The sequence below is a fragment of the Ricinus communis genome, chromosome 10 (assembly GCF_019578655.1).
Source record: "Ricinus communis isolate WT05 ecotype wild-type chromosome 10, ASM1957865v1, whole genome shotgun sequence".
In the NCBI taxonomy this organism is placed as follows: Eukaryota; Viridiplantae; Streptophyta; class Magnoliopsida; order Malpighiales; family Euphorbiaceae; genus Ricinus; species Ricinus communis.
In genome coordinates, this window is record NC_063265.1 from 9,015,868 (window position 1) to 9,043,743 (window position 27,876).

Consider the following 27,876-nt stretch of genomic DNA (forward strand, 5'->3'; position numbering starts at 1 on the left):
AGCCAGCCTACCAAAACGACGTCGTTGGTAGACCATATTTTTATCTTTAACCGGAAAATGATTTAACAAATTTATGTATGTTATTGCCGGTTCACATTATAATAGATAAATCTCGCAGCATCATGCATATGACCTATTTAGTATTATTATAATTTTTATTTAGAGAGAAAAATAACTTTTAATTATTTATTATGAATTTTAATTTTTTTAAATTGAACAAAATAATTCAATTTGGTATTCAAGATATTTAAGTAGTTAAGATAAGAATACTAAATTTATTTAATTCAAAATATTTTTAATACCGTTTAATTTAAATTTCAACATTTTACTTAATTTTACTATTTATTTGTTTTCAGTTTTAATTTTGTTATGATAATGGTAGTCTTTTTCTTAACATAGATATTTATATTTTAATTATAGTAAATTTTTATATATTTTGTTACGATACTTAATTAACTAAAAGGATAAATAGAAATTCAATTCTATATATTCTTATAAACAATATAAATTTTGATACTTAAAATATAGAAAATATATATCAAAAAGTAAAATTTATCAAAGACTTTTAATGAATAATCAAATTTAGAGCTTCAAAATTTGAAAGATATTACAAATAAAATGATAATAATAATAAAAAAGCATATGAATTTATACTAGTTACAACAATAAAGATTCTATAATAAATTTGTAATAGTATAAGATATAATATTATTCTTTTCAGATAATCCAAACATAGGTAGAGTTCTTTTATAATATTTTTATATAATTTGATAAATAATAAAATATATAAGCCTAAATTAAATTATATGGTTAATAATAATTTTAATATTACAGACGTTCGATAAAAAGCTAATCTAAATAAAAACATCAATTATTCTTAAAATAGTAAAATTTACAAACATTATACTTAACTCTATTATTGTTTAAAATTTAAAATTTATTTTTTCAAATAAAAAGATAAAATATATATATTAGAACTATTTTTTTATTTTATAATATTTTATACGTATCGTTTAAGAAATAAGATTTATTTTTAAATATTAATTTTTTTATTTTTTTTATATTTCTTTCATGTACTTAAGAATTTTTCAGTTCTATCTTTTCCTCTTTAATTTTTTTCTCCTATTTTTATTTTTATATGAAATTAAATATGAAAAAACTATTTAAGAAAACAACAAATTAAGAATATTAAAATAATTTATATTCTTACAAATAAGAAACGAAAAGTAAAAATGATACGAAGCTTAAAAACTTTATTACAGTTTGTATATTTTTCTTTCTAAAAAACCCTCTTGCCTCTGCCTCAGGTAACCCTCTCAGTCCTGTTCCTCTCAAATCCACCGGAATCATTCCGTCGTCGGTCATCTTCATTTATCTCATTTCTTAATTCTGAATTCCCAACTTTTGCTTTTTTCTCTCCACTTGTGTCATTAATTAATACAATCCAACCGCTCATCGTCGATTTGATCGTATTCCAATAAACGACCGACGTAATGATTATGTGGTCTCAGGAAACAGAATTCTTGCCTCTGATTTAATTAGGGTTTCCAAAAGGAACAAATGTCACAGCAACAGCAACAGCAAGTTGTAGGTGACAACAACAACAACAACGGTAGCAGGACTGACAGTAATATTCCAGTAAGTGAAGTGTATTGGTCGCTAGTAGAGAGAGCTGATAAGAAGTTTTCTAAGATCAGAGACTTGCCTTATTATGAACGCAACAGGTTCTTTTTTTTTTCTTTTTAAATTTTATTTATTAGTTTTTCTCGTTTTTGCTGGTCTGCGTAAAACTGATGCGAAGTAGCAGTAGGATTTTACCCAAATACTAGTAGTTTTGATACTGAGTGAGAATTTATGGCGTTTTAGAGAGTTGCGGAGTCAATTAAGCTAATAATTCTTTTTTTTTATTTTTATCTTTATAGTAATTTTGGTAAGTATCGTTAATTGTATGTGGAGTTGTATATCAGTTATTATAAAGAGTGCAAATTTAGATGTTCAATTGATGTTCTAAACATATTAATTATAGAATTTTATGGAACTCATTTGTCTCAAACACAAAGTAAGCTAAGGTATGGTTTCACGGATTGAAATGAGGCTTCATAGAGTGCCATTTAAGTGGATAATTAAGTGCTTTTGGATGTATTCAACATTAACCAGGAATTCCCAGGGAAATGTATATTCACGAAAGCTATTTTGTTCTCTTTTTATCTTCATGCCAAACAAAGAATTGAGTTGTGGATAAGGAAGCAATTGCTTTTAATTTCTCGTTTTAAAAATTAAGTTATTTTCTCTTACTTCATCTTGAAATATCTATAGCTACTTTGTTATTGAGAACATGCATCATTGCTCAATGGCATGTAGCAGTTACTTGTGCTGTTTTTATCAATACCATGAGGTAGCCCAAGTGTAGGTCGTCAGCTGAGAAGTAATAATATCTTGCATTTGGTTTTGTTCTTAGGTATGATACATACTTTTACAAGGTATTCAAAGTGTATACACAATTATGGAAGTTTCAACAAGAGAATCGGCAGAAGCTTATAGAAGCTGGGCTCAAGAGATGGGAGATTGGGGAAATTGCTTCTCGAATTGCTCAACTCTATTATGGGCAATACATGCGTACAAGTGATGCAGGTTATTTATCAGAATCATACATATTCTATGAAGCAATATTAAGTCGGGAGTATTTCAAGGAGGGGTTGTTTCAAGATCTCAATCTTGCAAACAAACAGCTGAGGTTTTTTGCCAGGTTTTTAATGGTGTGCCTGGTGTTGAATAGACGAGAAATGGTTCATCAGTTGGTTAATCAACTCAAACTGTTGGTTGACGAATGCAGGAGGACATTCCAGGTCATGATTCTTGTTATTGACTTCCTATACATTATTGATTTTATACTTCATGGCTTTCTTGCTCTATCAGTGTTTTCTTTTGTTTTCAGGCTTCGTCTGGATGCTAACTAGCATCCATATGTAGTCCAGATGAAGCCCTGAAAAGATGCATATCTTGAGTAATCAATATCCATCTAGTCTTTTTATGTACCTTTTGATTTTTTTTTTTTTTAAAATTGCATTTTGATAATGAGACCTGACGATTTGAGTATTTGCTAGTTATTGTTTATGCTTTGAAAGGTTATCTTGTGAACCTTAAGTTTGCAAGGTTATCTTGTTCCCCATTTGTCATAGAGGTGACAGATCTTTATGAAAATTTTTGAGATAGTCAAAATCAATAGTAACATCACCATATAAGCAACCTTGAATTGATGATATACCACGTCCAAACTAGTTTCATTCAGCAACGAAAACAGTTGCACTTTATGAAGTTTAAAATTGATATATACCTAATATATAATGAAATTGATGATACACTATATGCTGTGGCAACTTTGCCGCATCTCTTATTTACATTTTCGGTGCTTGTCCCATCCTATGTGATGGATGTTTGATTTTCAAATAACATTTGTTTGCTCGAGACAGATTCACTGATAGTATGGCCTTGAAAAAATCTTGTCTCCAGGAAACTGACTTTAAAGAGTGGAAGCTGGTGGTTCAGGAAATAATTAGATTTTTGAAAGCTGACTCGGCTTTTATGAATATCAGGCCTTTAAGATATAGTCTCGTTCTGGACCCGCATCCAGATTCACTACTGCGTGTTGCAACAAGGAGAAACTTAAGATTACGAGATGCAATACTAACTAGCTACCATCACAATGAGGTTAGGTATTAAGGTTTTTCTTTTTCTCTTTTGTCTGTATCAACTGCAAAATCTAGCATGTGTAAATTTGGATGGAGATACTTTGGAACTATTTCCACCATATTGTTAAATGTAATGCACATTTATTAATATTTTCCCTGGATCAGGTTAAGTTTTCGGAGCTCACTCTAGACACATTCAGGATGCTTCAGTGCTTGGAGTGGGAACCTAGTGGTTCATTCTACCAATCAAATAGTATTAAATATGGTCAGAATGGGGGTCCGGGGCCTAGTCGCATTAACTACACTCATGATATAACTGATCCTACATTGCCACCAAACTCTCGAAAAGCTGTCCTGTATCGTCCATCCATTACACATCTTTTAGCAGTGAGTATGATGTGATCGTTATGTTGCAACTACTTACTTTCCTCTTTCTGAAAATGAGATCTTAAAGGAAGGTCCATATCAATATCAGATCTTGGACTAGAAGAGGTTTGGTTTGAAGGTTTAAAAATTGCTCAATATTTCTTTATTGCCATAAGATTGGAGATTTAAGTTCTGAACCCTGGATAAATCCCATGTTGGTAGTTTATTTGAATAATTTAAAAAGTGTTTAAGATTATTGTAGATAAATGAATTATTTTATTATATGACTTTGGCACCCAAGTTATATAGGCTTGTGCTTTCTCTGAGCAGGTTCTGGGTATGATTTGTGAGGAGCTGCCTGCTGATGGAGTTCTCTTAATATATCTGTCAGCTTCAGGTTGCATCTTTTGCTTTACTTTGGAGCTCATAGTTACTCAATTTTTCCTTGTATACTCAAATACAAAATTGTCATGCCTCTGACAACATCTAAATTGCTTTAGGAAGAGTTGGACAAACTATTTCATCTCCAGTTGCTGGAACTTCTATCACCACCGCAGATAATGTTGTGAGGAACTTGTACTCAGATACTGCCTCTACGTCTCCATTTAGTTCACCTAGCAATTGTCCAAACCCTTCTTCAAGGCGATGTAAAGGAGACTGCTTATATTTTGGTGCTCGTGGAAATGGAGGTAGGTACCTACTTAGAACATCATGAAGTTCCATTTTCCTGGACCTGTCTCTTTGCCTCTCCCCATTTAAATTTCTGTATGATGGACCTGTTTGTTCAAGATCCCCACATTTCCATTTCTGTTCAATTCTTTTCTTTTTTTTCCAAGTTAGTGCAGTTACATCAGTAATTCCACATTCCCTTTTTGTGGTTGCCTGTTTTCATATATTTCTGCATTTTAACTGTTCTCAACTGTAGTACCCTTAATACCAGGTTCCATTTTCGCATGTGAACTGTTATCAATTAAAGCTACTTCTGGTTCTTGTCACCCAGCTGCATCAGGTTCTGGTGGTTCTAAAGGAGTAGTATATTTTAGAGCTTATGCGAGAAAATGTGTAATTTCATTAGGAAGAAAGTAATAATATGAACAATTATTATCCCAATATTCTAATAAGAGTATCGAGAACTTTGGATTTGGAGAATCTGCAAACCAAGAAATCATATCTCTCATTGGAATTTATCTCTGATGTTGGTCAGTCCACTCCTTCAAGGCTGTATAATTTCTCACCCAAAAATCCTCATAACACAAAGCAGTACCATTGTCCATGCACAAGTAGCACCTTTTATTTGTTATCTTCACATCACTCTTTTCCAGCACACTGACAGTCTTACACCCAAACAGTGGTTTAGGCATAACCCAATGAACACAAAACAATGACTTGAACATCTGACATGCAGCTGCAAATGCAACTGAAGATGAGGACGCTGGGAATAAGATAGACTTCTATACATTTCTTTTCTTCTAGCATTGTCTTTATGCTTCTCTTCTTCTTGCTGTAATACTAGGTAATGGGTATCTAAAGAGATGTAGTTATTGGTTGATGTCCTGTGACAGGCAGACTTAATGCTTTTCTTTTGTGGATAAATGATTCCGGTTTATAGTCTCATCACTGTTATTGCTAGAATTCATGTTGTGTATTTGAATGGTCATGGACTTTCAGCTAATTTTAACATTAATGCATAGGCGTCTTGGACAGTTGTCAATTTTTTTTTTGGAGAATTGTCATTTTCTTTTTCCTAATGTTAAATTATCCTTTTCCAGGATTAAACAGCGTTTACCCCACTGATTTAGTTCCATTTACGAGAAGGCCACTTTTTATAGTTATTGACAGTGATGTTAGTGAAGCATTCAAGGCGAGTGTGTGAACTCTTTAGTCTTTGCTCTGTAATGCCCTTGTGTACTTGAATGTATGGTGCTTTCTGTTTCACAATGTGATTACCTCGTCCTCTATAATGTTGTTTTCCAAGCATTTACAGGTTATAAGCGGATCTGAAAAAGGGGAACCAGCTGCCATCCTCCTCTCTCCAAGCTGTTCAACTCCCCTCACTGCAGTCGAATCTTCTCGTCATCAGAGTGGTAGTCTATTCACTCTTTTTCTGACAACTCCATTGCAGGCTTTTTGTTTGTTGATTGGTTTGTCAGGCTCTGATATTGAAATGGTGAGAGTTAACCCCATATGTTCCTTTTGTACTTGGTAGATTTTAGTTTGCACCATATTCTAATGGCTGAAATTGGCTTCAGGATACATATAATAAGGCTGAGGCATTACTGTCTTCATCCTTGAACGACTGGGGATCAGCTTTGGCAACTTCAGACACTCTGGATCCTGTTTGGGCTCAAATTTTAGGCGATCCATTCCTTAGGCGACTATTAGTGAGGTAGCCTTTACTTGCTTCTTGCTGCTTGGTTCAGTATTTTTGGGCCTGTGCAGCGTAAAATAGTTGATATCTCAAAGTATCCACTGACAGCTATTAAATCATCCTGACTGGGAAAAGAGATGCATCAAATTTTCATATTATAAGGCAACCTGTATACAAGCTTTCTTTATTTGAACTGCAATTATTTGCTAGACTTTGCAAAAAATGAATTCCAATTTCATCTTAGGCCTATTCTTCAAATAGTGAGGCTTCCTTGTCTTCTGATTTACATACGTATGGGATTCAAAAATTAGATTTATTCCAAATGAGTGAACAACCATGTAGCAAACCACCTTTATAACAAGGTTGAGTATAGTTAGTGTTATGATTCGTAATCATACTCCTACAATTTCCAAGATCTTGTATTTCTGTATATGTACCTTGGCTTGCACTGGAATATCACGTCATACGTGGTATATTGTCTTTGTTTGTCTGTATCTCCTAGTGCTCCATGGCTCCCCATTGCTCAAGATTTTCTTTTATCTTATGCATTATATTTAGAGTTGGGCAACATTTTTTGACGACTTCTTGAGAAGTTGCATACTGTGCTTGCAGAAGTGAGCTAGAGATTTTAAATAACTAGTTGTTCATTTCCGTACCATTGTCAGGTTCTTATTCTGTCGGGCAGTATTAACACTGTTTGGACCATCCTTTGGCAAGAAGGAGTGCCATCCTGATTGTATACCTTCTCTTCCAGCATCTCTCCAGCCCACTGCTACTGCATCACAAACTGTAATTTTGCAGATGGCCAACATTTTCGGTGCAACAAAGAAATTCTTTTTCTCTGAAGGGACTGTGCTCCCTGAATATAAACACAGTGACGTAGAGATGACTTCGGTATCATGAAGCTTTATATATTATTGGAGAAATTGGATTTGAAAAATGTAAAGTTTATTACTCACCTTCTTGTTTGATTGGATTGTGATGCTCTTCAGCATTTCTCAGTAATGAATCCTGCAGAAATTCAGGCAAATGTTGCTTTGAAGTTTGTATGACGGAACAGTTTTGTGGGGGGATGGAACAAGAGCCTGACTTACTCATCCCAGTAGCCCGGGCGAGCGGCGAGCTTGTTTCTTCTCTCCTTGGGGCCTACTTCTTTGAAGTTTGTACGTTATACAAGCCGTGAGTTCTTTCTTACTTTTGAATTTCAAAGTACTAGATTGAATTTAAAATTTTAGGCTATAATCAGTAAAATAAAAGTTAGGTCAGGAAAGAAAGGGGAGTATATAAAGATTAGTGAAAGATAGAGAGCTCCCGAGGCTTATTTTTTGCAGGGTTAATAAGGTTCGGCCTGTCACCGCAGTGAGATTCGACTTTTTCATACTAATATTTTTATTAGCCTTTATTGTTAGTTAAGTACTCATAAAATTTGATCCATATAGAAAAAAAAGGAAGCTCAGCTTAGTCTTTGAAAACTTATTGTTGGGTAACAAACTCGATTGAAGTTAAACTTGTCATTTTTTTGTAATTTCAACAAATAAAAAATCTTTTGTATTGATTAAATTTTCTTTTTTATGCCCTAGACCAAAAAAAGAAAAGAAATCTAATATTCTCCTGAAAAATATGTCCTATAAACTAAAGGGAGCAGCTGCTCAGCCTTTCCACACGGTTTGTCCCCATTCTTCACCTTAGAAGTTGCATCGCATTTCAATAATGTTATGGACGTGGGATTTTGTTAAAATTTCAGTCAAGATTTCTGTCACGAAAAACAAATGAAGTACTTAATCATTATAGAACTTGGTTAGAAATGTGTTACAATAACTTTCTTGATCTCTCTAAAAATCTCTTGAAAACTCCTACACTTTGAAGCCGAATCTAGTACGAATTTTAGTGTCTAGAAAACGGAAAAGAAAAAAGAAAAAGAAGGAAATTGGTGATGGTATTGAAATTGAGTCACCAAGGATATAAGGGAATAGCGAGTTGAAGAAAACAGAGAATCAATCCCAGAGCAGTTAGTAGCAGGAGCGCAGTTTGATGCCAATAACACTATATTCATCCATGAACAAGCAAGCTAACAGGAAGGAGTCTTAAACAGAGGTGTCCTGCAACTGATTCGACCATATCATCCTACTCAAATACTTGTTACATTTACATGTGAAGCAGCAAATACATGGATAACTAGAGCAAATGCAACAGTGCAATCCTGTACTGCCCTTTTTTGGTTAAAAGGTTTTGTTAATACTGTACCACACGGATTTTTATTTGTTTATATAAGTATACTAGTTGGGCTGGATTCTTAATCCTTATATCACTACAAAGCTAACTTATATATTGAATAAAATATTAAGGATATTATTAACATCTTTTCCAATTAAAAATAATTTGATTATATTAATAATTCAGAGGTCTTTCCAAAAGAAAGAATATATTTAATTTATATTAATAATTATTTTATTCGAACAATAACAAACCTAAATCATTAATATTCACGAACGCAAATCTTACATTGTTTATTCGTACGTAATTTCCATGTAAAAAATGTTTTGGATATAGACAAAGAAAAAGTTGTGTTGTGGTGGGATGATAATTTGCTAACACGTCAGCAGCTGCAGTTGATGAGGATAGTTCTAGAGCTGTCTTCCTTTCTTCTGAATTTGGGGAAAAGGAAGTTAGCTGTTGTGAGCAGAAACAAGGGTGATGGTGGAACTAGGATAGTTGAATGTGCTCATCCAATCTGACTCTTAAAGAAGCGGACCATTCCAGGCATTATTAGCATAGTGCATTTTTGTTCCTATTGGAGTAAAACCAAACTTCTCCTTGGGAGAATTAGATGATTCTCACTGAATGTATTGTGTTCCAGACGAACTAAAAAAGCTCCTCCTATGACTATTTACCTAAAAAAATTATTCAACATAAAGTAATATTCTGTTAAAAAGAGCATTAAAGAGTCTAATTTACTCTATAACTGCAGATTTCATCAAAAGTTGAAGAACTTGTTGCAATTTGCAGCTGTCTTTTTCATTTTTTCTTAATTCAACCTGTCATGTCAGTTTGATGTGTCAATCAAAACTCACAATTTTGTTTTGGCTAAACCTAGTCCAAAGATCCAACTCAGAAGCTAAAAAGAGGAGTAAAATCATAAATTAAAAATATCATAAATACTCATATTTTTTTTATTTTTTTATTGAATTTACAGTATTTTTATTTTTATTTTTACTGTATTAAAATACTAAAAATATAATTTTTTGTACTTTTTTTTTAATTTACAGTTTTGGTTTAGAGTTCATGGCCCAAATCAAAGTAAAAACAGGCCCATCAATTGGATTCCGAAATTCCAATCCGGCTTCCAGTCAATTTCAACTGGTTCAACCTGTACAAGCACTATCCATCCACACTTTCCTCTTTCTTCTACTGTAATCTATACAGCAAAAAGAAAAAAGAAGATTTAACTGTTAATGATGTATTGATAAGCTAGTAGTAGTAAATGGCCACAAAGTATTTACTCTCAATCTGTATCTTTCATCTATTGTTAATCGCTCCTCCAGTTCTCTCCGGGTCTCGTCGCCCAATATCTGTAATTCTCTTCTCTCTCTCGCTCGCTCTCTCTCTCTTTTTTTTTTTTTGTTCTTCTTTTGATTTATATTTTAATTTAGTGTGGACTCTGTATTGAAATTTGTAGGAAACAGAAATAAGGCAAAAGAAGAACGAGTGCTATGCTGATATAGAGAGGTTAATAATACTAATTTGATTTTTTTTTTTTTTTTTGTGTTATTTACTTGTTATTATTAATTTTTGTTATTATGATTCTTGAAATGATTAGGGTTGTGTAAATTTAATAAGAATTGATGATGGTAAAACAGTGGCCTTTGGGGACAGCAATGCAAATCCTCCATGACTGCTAAAGAAAATTGTGCTTTACGCTGTCTTTCTCCTATTTGTTATCAGCTTATTTACGAGAGCGATCCGGTATTTTTCTTTAGTTCTTTTTCTTAAAATTTATATTTATGAAATTATTCATAATCACTTTGCTCTTTTTTTTCTTTTTTAATTTTTAAATACTTTTTTTTATCATTGCAGCTGGAAGAGGGAGAGAAGGATCACTCTAGAAGCCAAGAATACAAGTATTGTATGTATAAGTAAGTTCATCAACTTCTGGATTTAATAGTTATCACTGTCATTATTTTATTTTTTTTGTTGGACATTGTAAGTGTATTTGTCTATGTATGGTCAGGGTGTTTAAATTGCCAATGATGATTTTTGTTCTCATGGTCTGAGTTATTTTATAATATGGGAGTATGAATTGAACTGAAGCTATTAAGTTTGACTATGATGAAGCTTAGTGGCTTAGAGAAAATTCAGGTGAAAATGTTGTATGAATTTAGTAGTAAGTGTATGTGCCACTTATATCCCATCGACCAAGAGTTTTTAAGGGTCAGTGAAGGCTGGGTTGCAAAAACTTTAGATTACATCTGCAATATTTAAAGAATATAGTGTGATGATAAGCTGCTGGTACTGTTTTGTGGTTGGACACTATGGAATCCAAGTTATCGTTTGAAGTGGTTATGTGGGACAAAAATGCTGGGAAATTGAGAAGTAATTTGTACTTAATTTGGAATTAATTGATATTTTTGATGCTTGGGAGTGGAGGATAATAAAGGTATAGGAGGCCCAGCTAGGAAAAATAATATCTAGAAAAATGTTTTTTGATTTGTGTTGGATGGCAATTAATCATACAGGTGTCAGATAAATATCCAATTGAATCAGTCTGAGTAACTCTTTTTTGTTTATTGAGTCATACTGACTTGCAGAATCAATTTAGCATTTTAGCTGAATCAGGTGAATGAGTTCACTGTTCACCAAGCTAATGGAGAAGTGAACTGGCTATCATGTATGATCAATCATGTATCCACTGTCCACACCCTATAAACACTCAAGATTTAGAGGCTATTGGACCAACCTGGACTGATTTAAAGAGCATATAGCTTGTTAGAACTATATTAATATCCTGCTGAATAATTCACATTTTCCTCTGGAGAGTTCATGATGACATCTTCACCTTGCTAGTTATCATTATATTGGTGATAGATATTGCGGTCACATTTTTCTGTCCACTTCCCTATTCCCAACCCCATCAACAAAGGGAGAGAGAGTATCTCTAAGAAAAGTGGTAGAACTGTAATCCTGTTGGGAGTGAATGTTTGCTTTACTATATTTTGTTGTTTTCTCACAATTTATTACTGTAAGCATGCATTAATTGTATAATACTGATAGTAGGAATGGAAGTGAGTTCAGATTGCATATAGTATTTCACCCTATAAACAATCAAGATTTAAAATCTATTACCTGGAAAGAGCATATAGGTTGCTGGAACTAAACTAATATCCTGCTGAAGAATTTCCATTTTCCTTTACAGAGTTCAGGTTGACATCTTCACCTTCCTAGTCATCATGATATTAGTGATGGATACTGTGCTGTCATTATCTCTCTTCATTTCCCAATTCCCAACCCTGTTGATAGAGAGAGGGAGAGAATCTCTAGGAGAAGTGGGTAGAGCTGTATTCCTGTTGGGATGAATTTTTGCTTTATTAATGTATTACTGTTTTCTCACAATAGTTTTCACCAAGAAATAAGAATGCACTAACCATACAAGACTAATTGTCGGAATAAAAGTGAGTTCAGATTGCTTATAATGTGTAGATATCTGACAGGTAACAACCATACAAATTTTTTACTACCTTCATTTCCTACAAAAATCAATTAGTATCTTAACTCATGCTACTGTTGATGTTAATAAAGTCAGTCACAAGTGCCGTTCAACTCAAGAATAAGTTTCTTGTGGATATTAGAGACGGGTGAAAACATGATTGTTCTTTAGATGTAAGGAATGCAAGTCTTACCACTATTTCCAGAAGCAGGATGAAAGAAACTTTGGCAGGAATCGTTTCTAGGTTTGCACGCATCAAGGTCAGTCTGCTTGGAAGTGGGTTTATACTAGAGTATTATTGTAGCTATCGAGATTACTAGAGTTGTTGGCTAACTTTTCGATAATGCATTTTTGAGGGTGAAGGACTAGGCTGATTATAAAGGCAAGAGAGTTGTAGATCTAGTGTCTCATAACAAAGTATGCTGTCATGTTTGATGAGTGTAAACTGATTTACATGTTTTACATCATGGATAGAGAGGAATTTACACTGATCTCGAGTTTCATGTTTGATTTTAAGTCTGCTCTTTTCCATGCATCCGAGAACTTTTATTTTTCTCTTGGTTGTAATTGGGTGTTTTCATTTTTGGTTCTGTGATGGAAGGCTTATGGAAGCTTGTTGTAGACAGATAGGAACGGGCCTTCCTGTTAAAAACAATTGACGTTTAGCAGAATTATTGCCTGTCTTTGCTTGTAGGATTTGGAATGCAATTTATAAAACTATGATCATTTATGGTATAAAATCATTGTGCCACTCTCATTGAAAGTAACTTTTAATTAATTAACAATTTGGCGCATGACTGATGTGTCATTCCTGAGTTATGCTTTAGTGATTTTTTTGTATTGATCCTAAAAAATACAGATAAAAACAATATTTAAGTTTCAATTGCTGCATTTGCAACAGTGAAAAACATTGCTGGTCAAATCCACCATTATTTTGTTCATGATGGGTAGCTCTAGCTTTATACAACATATATTGCTGTACGAATTAGTTGCTTAACTGTTAGCAGCACTTCATGTTCCCAAATGCTTTCTGCTCTCCCATTCTCTCTCTAAAACATAATTAATATTAAAGAACTCTGTAATGCTCGATTGTGGTAGTCATCATAGGAGCTGGATGTCCCATGTGATTAAGACATGTTTAGCATTTTGCGGTTTCAATCATTCTAACATTCTGCATGTGTTGGGACATCTTTTTAGACTCTTCGTCTTCTGCTCTTCTTTTTAAAATTATTTCCAACTCGCGATGGTGATTTATGTTTGAAAAGTCTCATCACATAAAGGATTGATGTCTTGTTGATAATCTGAATTTTATTGGTTTTTCTGCAGGGATTCACTGGGAGAGTCCCTTGAGGGTATTAAGGGAGTCTTTGAGTATTAAGTTATGCAATTCAAACCAGACAGAATATTTAGCCCTAGTGGAGAATCACTTGCTGCATAAATTTAGCTGCAAAGTATATGTTTATGATAAAATATATTGGCTTAAGATGTCAATGATCTCATTATTTTCAGTGCATTAGCTCTCTAACTCCAATATGTCCTGCTCTGCTGAAAAAAGTTATCATGGCAACAAGAATGATTAGTTTGTGGTGTTGTACCAATATACTTTTTTCTTTTCCTTTTTAAATATTTAAGGCTCTGTTTGTTTTGTGAAATTGATTTACCTCAGGAAATTGTATTCCTGGATATATATTTTTTGGTATGTTTCACGAGAAGCACCTACAAAAGAAACTGTTTTGAGATAATATCAAAAAATATTACTTTGTATTTTGATTAATACAATAGTGATGAGACTGTTTTAGGAGTAGACATTAGAGATTACTTAAAATCTATTTTTTTTTTTAAATTTCTTTTAAGATTATATATTTATTTCTTTTTTAAGACTATATTCTCTTTTTTAAATTTAATGAGACTTGAAGATATTTTATTAATTTTTTTTCTTCAAAAAACTATATTATATCTTTATTTTCTTGTTGATCAATAAAAGATCAAATAGAAAATAAAATAGAAAAGTGTTGTACACGTTTTAGTTGGATAATGAAGAATGAAGGGGCCATGGCCTATAAAGAAGGAAAAAGTAAAAGTTTTTCTTAATAATAATTAATTAGGATTAAGAGGTTAAATTAATGGCTTCATGGAAAATGGTAATGCTTTACTTTTATTTTATTTAGTGTATTTGTGTAATCAATAAAAGTAGAAGGCGATAATTGCTCATGCTTTAGACCCTAGAAAGCAATATAAACCTAACCATAAGTTTAAAAATAAAAATAAAAAAGTAAATAATCATTACAATTAATTGATAGTGCTTAGACCGTCCAGTCTCTAGACTAAATATAGATTACAATGGTAAATTCTTCGATTAGGTAAGAAGTAATTACAAATTATATAAACAGCACGTGTCAATTCCTACCTTTATGTATAAAGCAATCTGTGAAACAGTGAAAGGAAAAATATAATGATACACGTTTTCTCTCTCTCTTTTTCTTTTTGTTTTGCTATTCAGAAATATATATATTTATTACCTGTAACTTAATTCACCATGTGTTTTATGTGGATCATTTAATTATTTTTTTATTTTATTTTATTACAAAAATATGATGTAACATTTTCCACTAATATTATTTTAATCGGTAAATAGAGATTTTTTTTATAGATTATAAAGTAAATTCTAAAATGTAGTGATTTAATAACTTTTTTAATATTTCTATGCGTTTATTTAATGAAATTTTATAAGATTCAGATTAAATTTATATAATTTTCTTTAGTAATTTATATGACAATCACATATTAAAATACTTATATAAATTTAATTAAAAATTTATTAATTTTTATTGAATAAATATATAAAAACATTAAAAAAAAAATCATGTGATTATAAATTGTGCCACCTTAGTTAGTTATTATTCCCAATAATTCCGTTAAGTGAGGGTTGATAAGGAGAGAAAAAGTTATCACATTTCGATAATTTTAGTCCCAAATTATTGCCTTGTGTGTGTTTTTTTTTTTTTTTTTTTAAATTGCTAACTCTTGCCTTTAATTATTCCGTCTGCCATCTTTTATAGTTGCCTTCTTTTCCAAAATACCACTCACATTCCACTGCAAGCGCTCTCATGAAGTTCCAAAACCAAGCTTTAAATTGTCAATTTTTCTTTCAAAAATCTCTTCTTTAAATATCTAGCTTCATCTCTCTCTCTCTCAATTGTTCTGATGGAGGTTCAAAACCAAGAAAACCAGAAACCAAACACAGATCAAGTAGTCCTTTTCATGGACCAGCCAACCCCAAAACTGAAAGACTCGCAACCACCACAAGCAGACTCCACAACCACCACTACAGGAACCAAAACTCTTCGCCGCCTCAAGTTGTCAAAACCCAAATCACGTTTCGCCGAATTCAAGTACCCTCCCTCTACAAAAACCATACCTGAATCGGACGAATTCCAACCAGTAACCTCGCACGAAAGTTATACAGACGAAGAAGAAGATGATGACGATGAATGGTTTGAAAACATGGGAGAAGATGACGATGAAGACGAACATTCCAAGTATCGAAAAAGAAGGAAAAGAAAGATCAACAAGAGAGCCTTAATAGAGTTCATATTGTTTCTCATCATAATGACTTGCTTGATATGTTCTTTAACTCTCGAATCATTCAACAACAAGGTGAAATGGGGGATAAAGATATGGAAATGGTGTCTTCTGATCTTGGTTCTCTTCTGTGGCCGTCTTGTTTCTGGTTGGGTAGTAGGGTTTCTTGTTTTCTTAATAGAAAGAAACTTCATGCTCAGAGAGAAAGTACTATATTTCGTTTATGGATTAAGGAAAAGCTTTCAAAACTGTGCATGGTTAGGTTTAGCCTTAGTTGCGTGGATGATCATGTTCCATGACGTCCATAAACACAACAAGATTTTGAAGAAAGCATTTAGATTCTTAATAGCTGTTCTTATTGGAGCTACCATATGGTTGCTAAAGATCGTTCTTGTTAAAGTTCTTGCTTCATCTTTTCATGTAGCCACTTTCTTTGATAGAATGAAAGAAAGTGTGTTCCATCATTACATTCTCGACACTCTCTCCGGTCCTCCATTAGACGAGGATGAGAGAGAAACACCCCACCCGCGAGGTCTCCGGCATTCAAGGACACTGCCGGCGAGGCTGAAGGATAGGCCGGTGGCTTCTCTGACACCATCAAGATCGAAAAAGTATGGACCAGGGAAAATAGATATGGAAAGATTGAAGAAGCTGAGCTTGAATAGTAGAGCAACTGCATGGAGTGTGAAGAGATTAGTGAGTGTTATAATGTCGTCAGGGTTGTCTACAATTTCTAGAACAGTGGATGATTTTGGAAATGGGAAGTCGGAGATTAGCAGTGAATGGGAGGCTAGAAGCTGTGCTCAAAGGATTTTTAAGCACGTTGCTAAGACGGGTGCCAAGTAAGTTTTCTTTTTACCACCTCTCATTCCAGGCTAAATGGAATCCGTATATTAAATCAAATTGTATAAATTTATTTATTAATTATAATATTTTTATTGATGAATATTAATAATAATAAATTAATAAAAATATAATAATTAATAAATAAAATCACATATCATTACGACGAAATTTATCTAAGAATTTATCTTTTTTAATCAATATCATTATATTTTATCAATATTTTTAACATATTTTCATTATATTTTATTATAAAAACTATAATTTTCGAAATATAAAATATAAAATTGTAAGTGCTAATATATATATTAATTAAAAAGTGAAATATTTGATAATACTTATTAAACTGACAATCAAAATAAAAAAGATGAAATGTATATAATTTAAGAATGACTAAAAAACATTTAAAAAAAAAAAACTATTATTTTAGGATGGAGAAAGTAACATGATAAGGCTTTCCTCGGATTCAAAAAAGAAAAGAAAAAAGTTTTGATCATATAAGCTGGTCGAAATCCATGTCACTAGCCTTTTCGACCCACTAATGTCCACGTCACTAGCCTCCACTTTAGGTTTGGGTGTCATTTTCTTGTGCTAATTATGAAGATTGTAAAGCCTTTCTTTTTTTCATTAATCAACTTCCACTGAGTTCCAATTAAATATGTCGCAATTTTAGAAATGCGTTGAAATAATTACGTAACTGGACATTTCATCCACATTCGATTTAGATAATTGTGTAGAATATAGTTTTGATTTTCATCCAACAGTGGCAACCCTGAAAAAGGATTAGTAATTAAAAGCAGGAAGTGGTGCACACCATTTAGACCATTCAAAAGATTAATAATATTTATATGGTAATCGTGATTGTCCTTTTGCAATCAAGAGCCTGCCTTGGCAATGGAATACCTCTTCATCTCTTTCTATTTCCTTCTTCTGATCATTGCTCGTTCCCCCATTAATTGATTTAGGGTTTTTCTCTTTATATAAATTCCTGATTGTTTTTCTAGAAAAGTATAAAAATAAAGTGTGATTACCACTAGTACCAGTATTTACATTTACATTTACATTTACATTTTGTCTTAATGAACTGTTTTCAGGAACAAGCAATAATAGATAATAGATGAGAAGATTTTGACACCATTATATATCTATATATACCATAAATAATTAAAAGCATTCTGCCTTTATATGCATTCCCATATTTAAATACTATAAATATATAGGATACGAGTAGATGATGGTATTATTTATTAGATTGTTTTTTCCTTTTTTCTTTTTCCTTCTATCTTTTGTCTACTTAGTGCAAGAACATAGATATAAGAGAATAGCACATGAAATTAATAATGGGTCCGGTGGGTGGCTGGTTTTAAAAAGAAGTAGTTTTCCATTGGTTCAATTATATGATCGGTTGTAATTTCTGCCAAAATATATGTCTTGCAAATTAGGAATCTTCTTCACCCAAAAGCAATGACAATGAAGCTAAACGATCCAATCTTTGGCCCCCTTTAGTGGCCATGCAAAAAAGTTATTGTCCTTTGGTTTATATATTTAACACAACTACAAAAGCTTTGTAATCTATGGTCTATGGAAGTAATAGTTTTGTTTCTTGAGTCTTTTTATTGTTGTGGTAATCCTTTTGTTTTCATAATATATGTTCATATATTATAAATTTATTAAGATGAATGTGTGTGTGTTTGTGTGGATAGGTACATAGAAGAGGAAGACTTACTCAGATTCTTAAAGAGAGAGGAGGTGCATACCATATTTCCTCTTCTTGAAGGAGCTCTTGAGACTGGAAAAATCACAAAATCTTCTTTTAGAAATTGGGTGGTAAGCATAACTAATATTCTCCAAATCTACTGTTTTTATTGTGGGATTGTCTTTTTCAAAGGTTTAGTATTGTCATATGTCATGTAGAAGATCAGGATTAACATATAACTAGTTGTTAATTCTGCCTTGTTATAATTATTTTTATTATAAATAATATAGTAAATTTGAGTTTATAAATAAATTTTTAATATTTTATAATTATATATGAAAATTTACAAAATAATAATAAATTAAATACTTTTTAAAAATATTTTTCTTAAATTTTTAATATTTTAAAATTTTATTAGTATAATAATATAAAAATTGATTATATATATATATATATATATATATATATATATATATATATATATATATATATATATATATATATATATATATATATATATAAACACTGCGGTTCTTTATGAGAATTCCTGAAATACAAAATAAGAAAATAAATAAACGTTTCACTTACCACTTGCTCAGCTCAAGCATAAGCTTGTTTTTTGTTTTTGAACGCATAGGTACATGCTTATGTTGAGAGGAAAGCATTAGCCCATTCCTTGAATGATACGAAGACAGCAGTCCAGCAACTTCACAAGCTAGCAAGTGCAATAGTAACAGTTCTTATAATCGTAATCTCCCTTCTGGTAATGGGATTGGCAACCACCAAAATTGTTTTAGTTGTCACTTCTCAGCTACTGCTCGTTGGTTTCATGTTCCAAAACACTTGCAAAACCATCTTCGAATCCATCATTTTCGTCTTCGTTATGCATCCTTTTGATGTGGGCGATCGCTGCGTCGTTGATGGCGTACAGGTACAGCAGTTTTTACTAATAAATAAACTAAAACTATTATTCCTTAACATAATTAATTACGTGATTTCTTAACTTTTTTTTCTGTACTGGGTGGTGAAGATGATTGTGGAAGAAATGAACATTTTATCAACTGTGTTCTTGAGATACGACATGGAGAAGATTTACTATCCGAATTCGGTTCTCCTCACAAAGCCCATAAGTAATTTCAGAAGAAGTCCAGACATGGGTGACTCAATCGATTTTACGATTGATGTTTCTACCACAGTCGATGATTTTAATGCTCTTAAAAAGGCTATACAAACGTAAGTATTTACTTGTACCATATTGGGTTAAGCTTGATTTACAATATGAACCTGAGTTAATAATTAATTATTAAATTTGTGTGCAGGTACATAGAGAGCAAGCCAAAGCATTGGAGCCCAAAGCATACATTGCTAGTGAAAGAGATAGAGAATGTGGACAAGATGAAGCTGACATTATGTGTGCAGCACACAATGAACCACCAAAACTATGGAGAAAAGAGCAGTAGAAGATCAGAGCTTGTGTTTGAACTCAAGAAGATATTTGAGAATCTTGGTATAAGATATCATCTTCTTCCACAACAGATACATCTTACACAAGTCAATATGGGCAGGATAAGTTGATCATTAATCTCATAATATATAGCTTAAAACTGCAAATGCAAGCTTGCTGTTTATACTAAAATATGTGTTTTTGTTTTGTTTACATGGTATAATTACTTCTGGTGTAATTAATTCAAAGTAATATAATATAATGAGATGAAGTTCAAGATTATGAGGAAGAAAAAAAGGAAAGTGTGCTTCTTTATAATTGCAGAACTTTTGTATTGCATATTAACTTGAAAGACAAGGTGATTTCCTGATTATATTCACCATTAACTTGGCTTTGAAGGAAGAACAAAGCTATATTATTATTATGATTTGTGCTCGAGTGATAATGAGAAAGAAGCAAAAACAAAAATTATAGCATCGCATGCACGCTCGGTGGGACTCGAACCCACAATCGTCTGATTAGAAGTCAGACGCCTTATCCATTAGGCCACGAGCGCCAGTCGATGTTACGATCTCAAGCAATATTATATTTATCCAAGACTAATTATATGAAGGCTAGTATTCAGTTAAGAGGCAAAAGAATTGCTCATTCAACTATTTTTCACACGACTTTGAAGAATTCGTTTGATTAAAAAAATCAAGAGACTAATAATATATAATTAATCTTTCTTCAGAAAAATAATAATAAATAATTAACTTATTAGATTTGTTAGGTGGTAAGATAGATTTCATCTAAATTTACAAATTTTTTGTTAAGTATTTTATATTTTATACTTTTCGTAGTTGAAACACGTATTGCACTTCAAATAAAATTATGTATATGAAATGATATAATATTTGATTGTGTAATTAAATCAAATCCATTAAAATTTTTTCAAAATATGTAAGTGATTGCAAAATTTGAAATTTAAAGAATTAAATAAATTCTACGTCGGCACAATGTATTTGAAATTTCTAATTCCATCAAAATTAATGAAATTGATATGGTTTTATATCTTTACTTCAATCCCTAATTGCTTCAATAAATTCTACGTTGAATCCTTACGTTAACAGTAGAGCAAAATTAATAACAGTGCTATTAATTTATTTTTACTTAATTAATTTATAAAAAATAAATAAATGAAGCTCGTTGGGAAGACAAAAAAAAAATCAATAAAGGATCCCACTCAAATAATATCATCTCTCTCCTCCTCCTCCACCGCCACTACCGCCGTCCCTCTTCTGCTCCTTCATCACCGCTGATGTCGTCTCCAATGGTGGATGTGCCAGCCATACTTGCAAGTCTAACAAAAAGATAAAAACAGAAACGAAGAGAGAGAGAGAGAGAGAGAAAGAAAAGAAAGGAAACACATAGAAAGAGAACGAGAAAATCTGATTTCTTTAGAAAGACCAATCGGGCAATAACTTTGCAGATTTATGATACCAGTGAGGATGATAATTGCTGCTGTTCTTTGCTATAATCTCTTGGCTATTCATCTACAGCTTCACTAACTTTTATTTTCTATTTCATAAAAACTAGGTCGTTTTTGTTTTTGCAGGAAGCATTTATCCTCATTGACCAAGTTGGCAATTTTGCTAAAAGAACACGCAAATAACGACGTTTGAAGATACGCGCCTAACGTCTGTCGATGTGAGGACTAAATCATTATAAAATAGATGAATAGGAACCAATTAAATTAAAATCACATAATACAAGGACCTAAGTATGGGTTTGGGTCCTTTTCATTTGCAGATTTTCCAATAAGAAACAGTACAGGTAAGTTTCTAAATACCGTCCCCTGCTCTATTAAAATGTTAACTTATATATATTTGCACTGTTATAAAATACTAAAAATACATATTTTATTAATGAGTTATTAACTATCATACTGGAAATACACGTAGAGATGATCATCTTATTATATTTTTTTACATATTATTAGATATTTTATTAAATAAAAATAAAATATTATCAACCGTTCTGTTTAATTTTTTATATTTATTTTTTGATATATAGGGTGCGAAATTCTTTATATATTTTCTGCAGTGTAATTTGTATATATTTCAGCTTATTGCATAATTTATATATTTTAATATGTTGATGACTAATAAACGAAATTAAAATAAAAAGTGGAATAATAAATTATTTAATTTTAACTATCTCTTTATTCATAAGAAATTTCTAAATTTTCATTTTCAAGTATGTGAAGGATTTTTATTTATTTATTATTAATCTTCCATAATCGTTGAAGTGAAAAGCTGCCAGTTGGGTAAAAACTAAAAACAGGAAAAAGGAGACTATGGCGAGTTCTGCTACCTCCTCTTCCTCCTTCTCCCCTGCTTCAGACCCCAAACTCGATCTCGTCAGAAAGGTATTCACTTGCTTTCTCTCTTATTTATATTTTGGAAAACTATTTTACTAATTTCTTTTGTCTATCCTTCTTCTTTCTTTTTCTTTTCTTTTCTTGGTTTCTTTAATATGTCAGGTTAGAAGCCATGAAGTTGCGTTAGCAGAGCTCAATAATCTTTCATCCTCTAGGGTAAGCTCTTTATAAGCTTTGAACCCTTTTACTTTCCTTTTCAGTTGTGCCAATTTCCTATGCCAAGTTTGCCTCTTGAGATGCATATACCTTCAATGCTTTACTTTCTGCTATCAGGAACTGATATCGTACAACAAAAAAGAATTGATATTGGTAGTTAATGGGAGTGATAAATTTGATTTCTTCTTTTCTATTTTTTTTCTAGTTTTGACCCTCTGTTGAATTGTTCTTTCTTATTTATAAATTTCTTGTTTGTTGCTTTGCGATCTTTTCTGTTTTGAATTTGGGCATTCTTTTATCAAAGCATATTTTCAAGAACAGGCCTATCTTGTATGTTATGTAAATTGCAAAATTGGCATTGAAGTTTTAATAATTAGTGCTGTAATTATTTATATTATGTTATTAGCACAGAGGAATGAGTTTTTTTAATTTGAAAATTGTAATGCATTATGGAGTTTTCGTACTGCTATAATCATTTCAAACGAGTCAGTTGATGAAGGAGTGGGATCTATGGTCATTTAGATTTTCGAATCAATGTTATGAGATGTGATAGTTGCCTTTCAGTTGATTCAGTAGAAAAGTTGGCAGCTTACTTTCCTCTTTTTTTTTTTTTTTTTCTTTTTTTTTTTTTTTGGTGAAGTCCTTATGTATTTGTTCTTTTTCTTTTCTTCATCTTCTTGTTTTTTGTACTCCACTTTACCAATTTGTCTATAACTCCAATTCATTGATTCCAAATAATTAGAAGGCCAACTTAGAACCCATTTTTAGTTTGAAGGAAAGCTAAATACCTTTGTTGTCTGAGGCATGTCTGTTTTCTACCCTCTTCTAGTAGAGAGCACAACATATGGCATCATTGGTACTGTCTTTGAGCGCAGAGCATATGCATAAATATGCATATTCTAAAGTGGGCACTTGAAATGCTTCTATTCTTAGGATTTTTCTGTCAATAATTTGCTATATTAAAGCTGTTATTTTGCCCTTGAGTCTCTTTTAGCATAATCTTTGTACCTTGGAGGCCTATTATACAGGAAAGAATAACATATTTTCTTCTTGACCAAAGGGTGTCTATCAGAAAAATGGGAACCTTTTCTTCCGTACAACTATTCAAAAAGCAACAGCATCTGAACAGAGTAAGCACCATATTCTGAACATTCCGCAGCCTTCTTGTATTTGCTCTTAGCAACTATAGTTACGTTGTTTCTTCTCTTCCATTTCTGGAACATTGTGCAGAGCAGCTTGATTCAGCTAAAGCCAATCTGGGAAAGCTAAATTCTCTTTGATTACCATTTAGTTCATTGCTTCAGAAATGGTTAGGAGTGCCAGAGTGATGTCTCATTATATTCTTTAGGCCTTTAACCTTTTGTATTCTATCCGTCTAATTCTCTTGCCAGCATTGTTGCTGACTTCCTGCCTGTCTTGGAAATTTTGGGTATAACCGTACGACTGATGTTTATGGTATGTTGAATATTCTGTGTCCGTATATTTTTGGAAAATGTTCTAAAAGGATTATTTTGAGCAACATCCCTTCTTTTGAAGGCATTTTTATCTAGTTCAATTATAATTATTTGCTGGTTAAGATTGGGGGGCATATTATATAGTCAGAATCTGGAATCATTATTTGAATTTTGAGGGCAAAAGAATTTTAATCTTAGATCATGAAGCTGTGTAATCACACAGCTGAGCAAGTAATAAGTTCTTAATTTGTCTGTAGCCAGCCAGCCACGATAGTACCTTGAAATTTCTATTTTATATGTTTATTTTAACTTCTGGAAATACTAGCCAAAAGAATATGGTTAGATGCAACTGAAGACTAAACGTAACCTATTATGATCGGCAGACACCATCAAAAGCAGACCTGTCTGAAACAGTAGTTTTCAGACATGACCTCATTGGATTGTGAGGACAAAACGAGAAAGAATCAGGGTAATGGAACTGGCAAGTTGCATATAAATAAAATGCCTTACAAGCTACGTATTTATAGCCATGAAAAACTAATTAACTATACCATCCAGCAGTATTATCGTCTTTCGTTATGAATCTGTAAGCAGTTCCAGCTTCTACTTCTCGAGTATGAACAAACAGCATTTCCAGCCCGTGTGGAAGAGAAGAACTGAAGGTTTCTAGTCAATCTCCTGGCCGGAAGTTTGGAACCATACGATTGCAAGAGTGACAAGGGATGCATAAATTGAAGTGGGTAGTTTTTGCACCACCTTTCCAACACCTGGGACACCCTCGGTAGCTTTCTTTGTTGCCATTGCAACGGTGGGTGCTACAACCAAAGTGATCATCAGTCCTTGACTAACAACAATGAATGTGTCTGCTGTTAGCTTCCGAATAAACCTCACAAATTCTTCATGGTCAATTTCCCCATCGAAGTTGAGATCACAGTCCTGCACCAGAGAGGATAGGAACGTTTCTCCGGTTAACTCACTCTTGTGCTTTTTAGATGCTACTTATAGGAAAACTCTTACCTAGGCTTGGTGTATACACCACAATTAATAGAAGAATGCACATATGTATGAGTGTTCTACATTTTGTTATTGTGATGATTGACACATCCTCTATCGTTTCTGTGGGTATGATGTATAGGTGGAATATTCACTAAAACCATGCAAGAATTCTCCCATATAATAATACCAAGGTCAAATCCAACTGCTATAAGTGAAACTTCAAACAACCCTTACCAGAAAGATTCATGCATGAAGGACTCAATCATATGCAGTGGCAGGGAACTTCAAGATTTCTCTTAGTTATGGTATATATATATATAAACTATTAGAAAGAAGAAAATTACTGCATAGCCAGGTTAAAAGCCCTTTTATGTTAATATGACAAAGAATTAGAGTACCTGCATCATGGCTCTGACTTGATCTTTAGAAGGTGGATCAAAATGAGGGCCAGGCAAGCGCTTATTGATGTCACTGCAATATGAAACAGCAGTTTCTTCATCATTTGAAATTTAAGAATGAAACAATCCCACAACTTGAACAAATTTATCCATTTTGAAATGGAAACATAAGACATAAGATATGAAAAGAAATGAAGAGCTAGTTACTTGTATATAAGTAGGACAGCAATGTATAGATCTTCAAAGGACAGATTAGCCCTTCCAGATTGGTTCTTGATGCGGTTATAAACCTTGTCAGTTATCACTCTTATCTGCCTTTCCCTCCATTGCTTTCCTGCAAAAGACATTAAACAAATCTGTTGCTGAAGAATTATACACAAACAAATGGAATTCAAATTATCCCTCACAAGTCACAACCTAACCAAGTTAACCCAAAAAGAAAAAGTCAGAGGTTCTATCTGGGTTGGGTGATGAAGAACATGCAAAGATCATCGGTAATCGAATTAATCCAAAAGGGTAACGAAAAGTTGGAAAGGAAACCAATTCAAAAAGGGGGAAAGAAAGAAACATGAAAAGGGTTATATATTATTAAACAAACAAAAATAGAGAAACCCACCCAGGAACCAATTATACCAATTATAGAAACAAATCCAAGAAAAAAGAATAAAAAAATTCAGAGAGAAATTGAGAAGTCTTCAAGAAGAAGATACCCTGAAATTTGCCAAGGAGCTGGCCCATGGAGATCCAATCTCAGAACTAAGAAGAATGAAATGCTAATAGATAGATACAAAGATAGAGTTCACTGCTTATGTTTCATTCATTGGAGTGGACACCACAAGGATCTTCTTTGTTTTGAACCAGTCAGTGGCTTACAAGGCAGATGATTGCTGGTGGTGCTTGCTTTAGCAATGGAGAGGGATTCCTCTACCCTCTGTTCTAGCTAAATCTCTATGCAATTCGCTGCTAATTGTGCCCACGTTGGCATTTCATCTGAACTATGTTGTACCCGAATAGAACTTGTTTTCTTTAATTCATTATTTCTTTTATAAGCTTCATATTTTTTATGACATGGTGCAAGATTCATCATTTATTTAAGAGAGCCATATTATCTTCTTTTTTTTAATAATGTTTTTGAACCAGATCCATTCTTGGAGATATCAAAATCATTAGATATTTCAATATTTATGTGAATGAAACCAAAAATTTTATTTAATAATTTGAATAGTAATTCGCATAAATTAATAAAATTTTATCATGTCGATTTGGCGTTATATGCTCATGTGTATAAATATTTGGCTTTTTCTTTTTCTTTTTTTCTCTTTCACATAGTGCTTTGATTGGACAGATATCTATCATGATGCAATGGCTTTGAGGACACGTGGCAGATTCTTTCCATGTGGCATTTATCTGTTTATGGTCTGGGTACCTGTCTGTCCGTCTAAATCCGTTGAACATTTTTTTAATATTAAATCTGTTGAAATTTGAATTTATAGAAGTTCGTCTATTTTTTTAACGAATTTGAAAAATATTATTTATTAAAATCCGCCTAATGAAATCCGATTAATCTGAAAATTATAAAAATATAATATATTTATTATAATGAAGCGAACCAACTAAATTCAAATTTAAATTTAAAAATTTTAAATTCGACCAAAACCCAATCCAGTACCAGTTTAAATAGATATACGGCGTTATAGTAGGATGCCGTGTAAGGCGTAACTATATACTGGAAAAAGGCTTAGTAAACCTTTTGATTTTGCTCCAAACAGTTAAATAGGTTAAATTTTAATTATTTCAATAAATAGATTTATTAAATTTTTTTCAATCTTTAAAATAGAATTAGCGATAGGAGAGAAAGAAGAGCAAAAGGGTAGTAGTCTACTGAAGCTACTCAATCCGCCTGCAAATTACAAATACATGAAATGAAATAAAAGAAAAACTTGCTAATTACAAAAAAAGATAAACCATTATTAGTTTAAGTTTTTTCTTTTTTTTGGTATTTTCGTTTGTTAATGTGTTGTATGTTGTTATAGTTATAGACTTGTGTTGTATGGATTTTTTGCGGTGGAGGTCCTACCATCGTTGTCTATGGCTCTCCCACCTTCTTCAACCTTTGGGGAGCTGTTCATCTATGGCCAGTGGTGGAAGGAGAAGACAATATTGTTATTGGTGTTGGAGATTCATAGCTTGATAAAGTCGATCCTGATATTATTATGAGTTCATTCGCCATTATCAAAGGTATCACTCCAGTTTGGCTTTAGCTGGTTCGATTCAGGAGATGAGTCCTCTGTCAACTCTGCCGCAAGCTTTAGGTCTCACCAGTATAAATTTTCTTAAATTGATCCAGCTGCATTTCCCATATTCTTTACAGTTCTAGCTGCTTCTTCTCTGCCACATATGGTGGCAAACGAGACGATGGGGATAGTACGAGACACACCAGGAGTTTATTTGTCATTACTATTTCATGCAGGCCTGTGGGCCGAGTTTAATGCAGGCTTTGGGCCTGTTGACTTTGTTGCTATAGGCTTGATGCTATGATCTTCAAACCCTTTGAAGGTCGGTCTTACTTGGACCTTAGGTCCATTTATGTTTTATTTAGCTGGATTTTTATTTGATTTTCTTTGGTTTCGCAGTGTTTGGATTTGCATTTTCAGTCTTATTGTTCTTAGAGTTACAACTTAAAACCAATAATAATAATTTTTCTTATTCTTTTCTCTCTTTTTTGTTGATTTTGATGTTTATCTACTAAAATCTAATTGAT

The 27,876-nt window shown here is 32.5% G+C and overlaps 5 protein-coding genes and 1 non-coding gene across 10 annotated transcripts; 4 read left to right on the plus strand and 2 right to left on the minus strand.

Moving 5' to 3' along the window:
* Positions 1-1,259: 1,259 nt before the first annotated feature.
* On the plus strand, positions 1,260-13,776 carry LOC8284262 (protein SCAI). 3 transcript variants are annotated; one of them, XM_015722274.3, is made up of 17 exons: positions 1,260-1,724; positions 2,459-2,846; positions 3,511-3,708; positions 3,855-4,076; positions 4,386-4,452; positions 4,556-4,744; positions 5,825-5,916; positions 6,040-6,222; positions 6,305-6,441; positions 7,089-7,364; positions 7,441-7,602; positions 9,690-9,994; positions 10,074-10,149; positions 10,241-10,386; positions 10,498-10,556; positions 12,267-12,384; positions 13,451-13,776. In XM_015722274.3, the coding sequence occupies exons 1-10, from the start codon at positions 1,561-1,563 to the stop codon at positions 7,324-7,326; spliced, it is 1,878 nt and encodes a 625-aa protein (XP_015577760.2). In that variant the 5' UTR covers positions 1,260-1,560; the 3' UTR covers positions 7,327-7,364; positions 7,441-7,602; positions 9,690-9,994; positions 10,074-10,149; positions 10,241-10,386; positions 10,498-10,556; positions 12,267-12,384; positions 13,451-13,776. The 3 variants fall into 3 exon arrangements, with proteins under 3 accessions (XP_015577760.2, XP_015577759.2, XP_048236042.1); XM_015722273.3 differs by having other exon boundaries at positions 7,089-7,602; XM_048380085.1 differs by having other exon boundaries at positions 7,089-7,602; positions 10,281-10,386.
* On the plus strand, positions 9,804-13,776 carry LOC107261640. The gene is made up of 5 exons (XM_015722275.3): positions 9,804-9,994; positions 10,100-10,149; positions 10,281-10,386; positions 10,498-10,556; positions 13,451-13,776. Exons 1-5 carry the CDS (start codon positions 9,905-9,907, stop codon positions 13,500-13,502), a joined length of 357 nt encoding a protein of 118 aa, XP_015577761.1. The 5' UTR covers positions 9,804-9,904; the 3' UTR covers positions 13,503-13,776.
* Positions 13,777-15,033: 1,257 nt separating this feature from the next.
* LOC8284311 (mechanosensitive ion channel protein 10) lies at positions 15,034-20,110 on the plus strand. Its single transcript, XM_002523957.4, has 5 exons — positions 15,034-16,548; positions 18,253-18,376; positions 18,883-19,176; positions 19,276-19,478; positions 19,565-20,110. Exons 1-5 carry the CDS (start codon positions 15,329-15,331, stop codon positions 19,818-19,820), a joined length of 2,097 nt encoding a protein of 698 aa, XP_002524003.2. The 5' UTR covers positions 15,034-15,328; the 3' UTR covers positions 19,821-20,110.
* A 62-nt stretch (positions 20,111-20,172) lies between these two features.
* On the minus strand, positions 20,173-20,245 carry TRNAR-UCU. The gene has a single exon. It is a non-coding gene; the product is annotated as a tRNA-Arg (tRNA).
* Positions 20,246-20,875: 630 nt separating this feature from the next.
* Positions 20,876-23,843, plus strand: LOC8284260. Of its 3 annotated transcripts, XM_048369722.1 has the most exons (7): positions 20,876-21,173; positions 21,287-21,378; positions 21,481-21,504; positions 21,980-22,099; positions 22,214-22,267; positions 23,328-23,397; positions 23,498-23,843. In XM_048369722.1, exons 4-7 carry the CDS (start codon positions 22,028-22,030, stop codon positions 23,545-23,547), a joined length of 246 nt encoding a protein of 81 aa, XP_048225679.1. In that variant the 5' UTR covers positions 20,876-21,173; positions 21,287-21,378; positions 21,481-21,504; positions 21,980-22,027; the 3' UTR covers positions 23,548-23,843. The 3 variants fall into 3 exon arrangements, with proteins under 3 accessions (XP_048225679.1, XP_015577789.1, XP_048225680.1); XM_015722303.3 differs by having other exon boundaries at positions 21,287-21,504; XM_048369723.1 differs by lacking the exon at positions 21,481-21,504.
* Positions 23,844-24,191: 348 nt separating this feature from the next.
* LOC8284259 lies at positions 24,192-26,107 on the minus strand. Its single transcript, XM_002523955.4, has 4 exons — positions 25,826-26,107; positions 25,323-25,449; positions 25,116-25,188; positions 24,192-24,657 (listed from the first exon to the last, which is right to left on the minus strand). The coding sequence occupies exons 1-4, from the start codon at positions 25,851-25,853 to the stop codon at positions 24,388-24,390; spliced, it is 498 nt and encodes a 165-aa protein (XP_002524001.2). The 5' UTR covers positions 25,854-26,107; the 3' UTR covers positions 24,192-24,387.
* Between the last annotated feature and the right edge of the window lie 1,769 nt (positions 26,108-27,876).

Excerpts from the sequence above, each read along its gene's own strand:
- LOC8284262 (XM_015722273.3), top strand. The coding sequence starts at position 1,561 with ATGTCACAGCAACAGCAACAGCAAGTTGTAGGTGACAACAACAACAAC. Across the intron at positions 3,709-3,854 it reads CTAGCTACCATCACAATGAG|GTTAAGTTTTCGGAGCTCAC; the intron begins GTTAGGTATTAA and ends TCCCTGGATCAG. Across the intron at positions 4,077-4,385 it reads CCATTACACATCTTTTAGCA|GTTCTGGGTATGATTTGTGA; the intron begins GTGAGTATGATG and ends TTCTCTGAGCAG.
- LOC107261640 (XM_015722275.3), top strand. The coding sequence starts at position 9,905 with ATGGCCACAAAGTATTTACTCTCAATCTGTATCTTTCATCTATTGTTA. Across the intron at positions 10,150-10,280 it reads TGCTATGCTGATATAGAGAG|TGGCCTTTGGGGACAGCAAT; the intron begins GTTAATAATACT and ends ATGGTAAAACAG. Across the intron at positions 10,557-13,450 it reads TACAAGTATTGTATGTATAA|GGATTCACTGGGAGAGTCCC; the intron begins GTAAGTTCATCA and ends GTTTTTCTGCAG.
- LOC8284311 (XM_002523957.4), top strand. The coding sequence starts at position 15,329 with ATGGAGGTTCAAAACCAAGAAAACCAGAAACCAAACACAGATCAAGTA. Across the intron at positions 18,377-18,882 it reads CTTCTTTTAGAAATTGGGTG|GTACATGCTTATGTTGAGAG; the intron begins GTAAGCATAACT and ends TTGAACGCATAG. Across the intron at positions 19,479-19,564 it reads CTTAAAAAGGCTATACAAAC|GTACATAGAGAGCAAGCCAA; the intron begins GTAAGTATTTAC and ends ATTTGTGTGCAG.
- LOC8284260 (XM_015722303.3), top strand. The coding sequence starts at position 22,028 with ATGGCGAGTTCTGCTACCTCCTCTTCCTCCTTCTCCCCTGCTTCAGAC. Across the intron at positions 22,268-23,327 it reads ATAATCTTTCATCCTCTAGG|GGTGTCTATCAGAAAAATGG; the intron begins GTAAGCTCTTTA and ends TCTTGACCAAAG. Across the intron at positions 23,398-23,497 it reads AGCAACAGCATCTGAACAGA|AGCAGCTTGATTCAGCTAAA; the intron begins GTAAGCACCATA and ends AACATTGTGCAG.
- LOC8284259 (XM_002523955.4), bottom strand. The coding sequence starts at position 25,853 with ATGGGCCAGCTCCTTGGCAAATTTCAGG. Across the intron at positions 25,189-25,322 it reads GCTGTCCTACTTATATACAA|TGACATCAATAAGCGCTTGC; the intron begins GTAACTAGCTCT and ends TTCATATTGCAG. Across the intron at positions 24,658-25,115 it reads AAGTCAGAGCCATGATGCAG|GACTGTGATCTCAACTTCGA; the intron begins GTACTCTAATTC and ends TCTCTGGTGCAG.